Genomic DNA, 6,315 nt, shown 5'->3' with positions numbered 1-6,315 from the left:
GAACGCTCGGCCACAAGACGACCGACCCCGAAACCTCCGACCTAAGAGAAATCCGATGTCCGAGGACCGTACTCTAACACCCCTCCGGCATTTATTGCGCATGGCCGCTGTAATCTTCCGGCACACTCAACAATAAATGCGGATCTCCGGCTTACTCCACCATTAATGCGGATCTCCGGCTTACTCCATAATAAATGCGGATCTCCGACTTACTCCACAATAAATGCGCATGGCTCCTGACATCTACGGATCCCCAGCTCTCCACGGCAAATCGACCCAGCAGGGTCTAGTCGACTATGATAAGTCTCTGATCTCGGCCATACCGCCGACATCAGTGCAATGATTCGCCTGACCGAGCGCCGACCTGAACAACATGCCAAGCCGTACTACGGCCTCGCCCTGTTACATCACAGGTAAACCGACCCCCGCATATAAAAGGGAGCCTTGGCCTCTCAAGAGGGGATTGGAACATTCATACACCCAAAAATCACTGTTTATCTCCTTCTCCCCACTATTTGCCCCCTCCCTGACTTGAGCGTCGGAGGGCCGGCGCCGGAGAACCCGGCCACCGGTTCGTGTGCAGGCACCCGGACGGAGGACGCCGCCAGCCAACGGATCGCCGCCCCGCTGCGAGGACCTGCTGTTCCTTCTCTCCGACCGCCCCGGACGGAGGACGCCGCCCGCCGACAGACCGCCGCCCCGCCGTGAGGACTAACAGTCGCTCCCTCTCCTCGACCGAAGATTGCCCCCGGGTCCAATTTCCAGCAACAGTAGCAAACTAGGCCATGAAAATTAACCAAAAAGAAGAGAAGGAAAGACTTGGAATCTCTAACCAACACTAGCCATGCAATTCTAAGTCTTTAAAAGAAAGACTTAGAATGGATAAGATTGCTAGTCATAACAAAGTCTCTACCATTAAAATGGTAATAATCAAGAGAAAAACTCTGCTCATTGAACAACCCCACCTCTATGACTATTTCCATACATGGTTATTTTATGAGTTCAAACTTAATGGATGCCGCAATGCTGCATTCCTTTCATTCCTTCATCATGTTGGCCTCGATAGATCCGTGCTGTAGTGTTTCCTAGTCCACATAGATTATCGACTGAGTCCGCTCTAATACTATTTGTCACAATCCAGAACTTAATCCAAGATAGCTAGCCAGAAGGTATTATTTAGGTTCCTTAATCCTACATAAGTACCTAAAATTTACCCAGAAAATAATCGATGTGGGAATAAACACGCGTCTGCACGGATCCTCATACTTTTCTTATAAATATATGGTGCAAATGACGTCTACATTTTAAAAAACTATGGGCGGCTTGCTTCTCTTCCCATCAAAAATATATTTAATAGATGAAACTCTCAACCTCAAACCCATGATCATATCCACTATCAAATGTATTATTAGCATGCATGGCATCCAAAGATATATACCCATGGCCCGGTCCAAATGCAAGCTCAAGGCCAGATCACAATCCAAATACCCCCAAGCTTAGCCACGGCCCCTCACAGGGGTTTCAAATAAAATAGTATCCACCCTGGCCCACACCGGGTCCCGTCTGTCAGGCTTGACCTCAACGGAAATCGTTATTACTAATTAAGACAGTTACAACGCGCGTTCGGTGTGACGCTTCGCGGTTTTGTCCGTCCTTATCACCTGCTCCAGCAATGGACGGTCAGGATCGCCCCGATCTCGCACCCCCATCCGAGGACCCCCTCCCAGAATGGCAACGGCCACCGGAAAACCCTCTCCGCCGCCCACGCCGCCTCCAAACCCAAAGTCTAACCCCTTAAAACCTCCCCCACCCACCCTCTCAAATCGTCTTGCATCGAAGCCTCGAACAAACCTTCTAGTTGTCTCTCTCGCTTCCTTTTCTTATGGGTCACGGCGCGTCGAAGCCGGAGCCCGAGATGGAGCTGCGGCCGGGGATGAAGCCGATCTGGCTGAAGATCGAGGAGGTGAAGCGGCAAAGGCGGGTGAGGAAGTCGAGCATCGTCTCCACGGCGGAGCTCCTCTGCCCGGAAGAACGCGAGGGGATTGTCGACGACGACTCCGCCCGCGGCGCCACGGCGCCGATGGCGGAGAAGGAGGAGGAGGGCGCCGGATCGCCGGAGATCATCGCCAACGCCGAAGAGGAGAAGTTGAAGGAAGAGAAAAGGATAAACAAGGAGGAGAAGGTAGCTACGGAGGCGGCGGCGGCGGACGAGGAGGAGGAGGAGAGAGAGTTAGCGTTTAGGGGGGCGGAGGAGGACGAGGACGAGGACGAGAAGGGAAGGAAGTTGGGGTCTTCGACGGCGTACGCGGACCAGCCGGGATCGCCGAGTTTTAGGTTTTATTGCACGGATTTGGCGCGCGATTCGGAGGAGGACACCTCGGTAAAATTTGGCGGCGCTAGAAGGAAAGGTACGTTGAATATATTTTAGTAGTAGCGAACTTTTAATTGTGCAATCTAGATTATTTTTCTTTTCACTAAAGCAAATAATTCATATAATAGTAGTGCAGGCACACCTAAAAAAAATCGAAAAACAATATATTTCGAAGCACAACTCTTTTTTTTCGGACTCATAGGACACTTTTAAAATAATTAGCTATAAGCAAACCATTTTGAAGAAAGATGAATATCGCTCATACACCGTATTTAGCACCAAACATATGGTTATATCCGAATTTTCAATATAGAATAACGGCAAACCATTTTTGAATGGGTCATGCGGCAATTATTCAAGACTACATAGTACTCTGCAGTGTAAAATATATAAAAAATTTAAATATGGAGAAATTTATAAGTGCAAACCTTCTAATGAGATAATTTTGCCGGACTTTCGCCAACACTTCCTCTAGTAGTGCAGAATCTCGGCAATAATGGTCTTAGGGCACTATTATTTAACAAGTTTTTGATAAATCCAGGTAAACTTCCTGAAACGAAGGAGAAGGAGAAAGTGGCTCATGAGAGGGAGGATAGCACCGGCTCTGCAAATTCAAACGAGGTATCTTTTTGTGGCAGTTCCTTACATCAGACATCAATTTGCGAAAAAAAAGAAGTTAATTAGGTATTATGTTTTCATCTAATAAAACAGTACTCGGAGATAAAACCATTAAAGAAGGACAGGGGAAGGACATTGAAAGCTTTATCAAAGGCGCCTGGCCATGTGTATAACTTGCTCAACATCCGGAACTGCTATAGCAACCCTTCTTCGACCGCGAATCAGGATACCGCCAGCCTTCTTTAGATTTAACTTGTACTAGTAATTGTCGCCATTGCTGCGAATATGTTCTTGGAAAGAGGATTAGTGGCTTGATCCTTCTCAAGAACTTCTATCAGTTCAAATGGGCATTGTTACAATGTATTTTATCATTGTCAAGTGTTGATTTAATTGATGGTAATGTGAGTGTGAAGGGGATGCCATGTTATAACAAAAGTTACATTGATACTGGAACAAATCTAGAGAGCATGAGAGCATAAAGGTTACATTGATTCTTAACACCTAGAATGGGAGAGGTAGAAACACTCAAATCTTATGAGAAGGGAAGAGGAAGAAGGACACTATCACCTGATCTATGAAAGATGGGCTTGTCATTGCCGAATTCATGGTGGTGGAGGATCCTCATCAATTTTGAGGCGGTGTTTTTCTAGCATCATCCCTAAATCCATTGGAGGGGACATTATAAGTGCAAGTACTATGGTGGAGCATCGTTTCAATATCATTGCATCCATGAAGGGGAACTCCTCTTACCACTAGATCTGAGGTCCCATTGCTACCAGGTCTGACAAAATCATCAGTCACTGCTAGCTTTTCGACTGGGACATATAACGATCCATGCAGATGTATGTTTAGTGTCGTGCTTGTTGTGTATTTGAAAAATCTTAGATACTTTACAGGATCAAAAAATCTAAATAACATTCTATGGATAGCTCTTTTAGATGAAGAGCAAACTTGACACATTACCCAAATGTTTATAGAGGATACTATGGTACAGATCATTTTGGGAATGAACATGGGCCATCTGTAGTGTTTATGACTAGATTTGACTGAATGTGGACACAACCTCGAGATGATGTTAAGTTAAAAATGGAGAAGTATGTGAGGATCTGTATGGATATGTGTTAAGTCTCATATCAATTGAAAAATAAGGGGGTCTTAGGACTAGTGCTCAGATGTCTCTTTTCTTCCCTCATCTTCCTCTCTTCTTCTTTTCTCTTTGAGCGTGATTGGGATCTAGACCAATCAAGGTGGTCAAGATTCTAAAAAAGAAGAGATTCAGTCCAACCATGATTTACTCGTCATCGAATTGGTAATCCATAACCTAATCATGACAACAGTATTATGGACAACATTAAGCATAACAAAAAATTGGAAAGTGAATGATTGGTCTGGAAAAGTCCAAGCACCAACAAATTTGAAGCGACAGGATGTCTTATTGGTTTGGAAAAGTCCAATCACCAACAAATTTGAAGAGACAGGACGCCTCAGAGCCCAGTCACTACCGGTCGATCAACTTTTGCACTATCCTGTACAAAGTTGTTGCCAAGATCATGGTGAGTAGGATGAAACTGCTTCTCCCCAAGCTCATTAATTAGTTCGGATCAGAGAGCCTTTGTGGGAGGTCATAGAATTACAGACAATATTCTCATTGTTTAGGAGTTTATGTGTGACCTCCATATATCCTCTTGTAGCTGAATCTCATGGCTATCAAGCTCGACATGGAGCGAGCATATGATTTGGTATGCTAAAAGTTTTTTTAGTATTCTCTAGAGAGTTTTGGCTTCATGATATGTAGAATGGTTAGATTTTGAGTTGTGTGTGGGCCCCATTATTATCCATCTTGATCAATGGCACCCGGCACCCTTCTTATGATCCTCGGTTGGTCTCTATCAAGGATGCTCCCTGTCCCTTTACCTCTTTATTATTTATGCTAATGCTTTATCTCATGCCCTACAAGTAGTATGTCAGTACAAAACTTTAGATGCATATTCACTAGCCTCAGGGGCTTGTTGGATCCTACATTTATTCTTTACAGATGATTGTCTCCCGCTGGCTCAGGCCTCTATAAGGAACGTGGTAGCGTTCAGAAGAATATTAGAGGATTACTATTCTGCCTCGTGCCAAAAAGTAAACCTGCTCAAATCTATTATCTGCTTTAGCCCAAAGATAAAGCCGTAGATAAAGCATGCCATCTAAGAGTTCCTTGGGATCCAAGAGGAGGGGTCTTAGAGATACCTGGGCTTTCCTATCATCGGGCAGAGGCTCCACAAGACCGAGTGCGCTAGTATGATGTAGAGCAATTAGGAGCGGCTTGAGAGTTGGCAGGCCACCTCCCTAACTATGATGGGTAGTCTGGCCAAACTTCAAGTCCTTAAATTGACCTCCTTATGGGAATGGAGAACGAGCAACTGAGATAGGTATAGGGGAGAAGACCTGGTAAATGATAGGGTTTCTTCGAGCAAAGATGACATGCAAGTACAAGGCACCTCACCACTTGCACCAGGTCTTGAGAGGTTGCAAACCATTCTTGGGCATCGATACTTTGGGGAGGACCCTGGAATCATTGGGAGACCCAAACACTCACATTGGCAGACATTAAGCATCCATGGGCTCACTTTACAAAGTTTGTCAAGTTTGATGATGTGGAGCTGGACCAGTTGAGGCAACTATAGAAGTTTTGCTTAATGGGAAGTTCTTAAGGAGGCGCCTATCACTGGAGTTAATTGCTGGCAAACGAAAATGGAACTGGAACCATGAGCATGAGTTCTTACTAGCGGCGCTGGAGAAAATCAATGTCCTAGGTTTGGTAGTAAGTCTACATGCTTGATATCAAGATGATGGCGCTTGAGACAGCACTGGCATGGAAAAAACCGGACCTGAGGCCAAAAATCAACAAGCTGGTCTGGCTGTTATTTACGAACCGTTACATCGCTCATATCGTAACGGAGGGGGAGCGGTGCATCCATACCCGATTCGGCCCAACTCGCTTAGAGCCGTTCCAACCCGATTTAAAGGACCATAGGGTCAGGTCGGGTTCTAAAATTAGACTCGATTCATTTTTTGGGTCGGATCTGGGTTTACTAATTAAATTCTAACCCGACCTGACCCGTTTGATTTTTAGGGCAATTTTAGGTTTCCTACCCTAATCCGACCCGATCTGATCTGAACCGGGTACAACATTAGGGCTCATTGGGATGCTTAAGGGTCTCTAACTCTCCATTCCTCTAATATCTTCTTGTGTTTAAGAACGAAAAAAATAGAAGAGATTATTTGTTGTGTACCATCGAATGACATGAATTTTGTATTAAGGCTTAGGTTGGTTACAT

The 6,315-nt window shown here is 45.1% G+C and overlaps 1 protein-coding gene across 1 annotated transcript; it reads left to right on the top strand.

Moving 5' to 3' along the window:
• Nucleotides 1-1,379: 1,379 nt before the first annotated feature.
• LOC108511343 (eukaryotic translation initiation factor 5B-like) lies at nucleotides 1,380-3,424 on the top strand. Its single transcript, XM_039128489.1, has 3 exons — nucleotides 1,380-2,408; nucleotides 2,913-2,992; nucleotides 3,083-3,424. The coding sequence occupies exons 1-3, from the start codon at nucleotides 1,883-1,885 to the stop codon at nucleotides 3,233-3,235; spliced, it is 759 nt and encodes a 252-aa protein (XP_038984417.1). The 5' UTR covers nucleotides 1,380-1,882; the 3' UTR covers nucleotides 3,236-3,424.
• The last annotated feature ends 2,891 nt before the right edge of the window (nucleotides 3,425-6,315 follow it).

Source organism: Phoenix dactylifera, chromosome 7 (genome assembly GCF_009389715.1).
Source record: "Phoenix dactylifera cultivar Barhee BC4 chromosome 7, palm_55x_up_171113_PBpolish2nd_filt_p, whole genome shotgun sequence".
Classification (NCBI taxonomy): domain Eukaryota; kingdom Viridiplantae; phylum Streptophyta; class Magnoliopsida; order Arecales; family Arecaceae; genus Phoenix; species Phoenix dactylifera.
The sequence above is the reverse complement of the archived record's forward strand: the minus strand, read 5'-3'. Positions and strand labels throughout refer to the sequence as shown.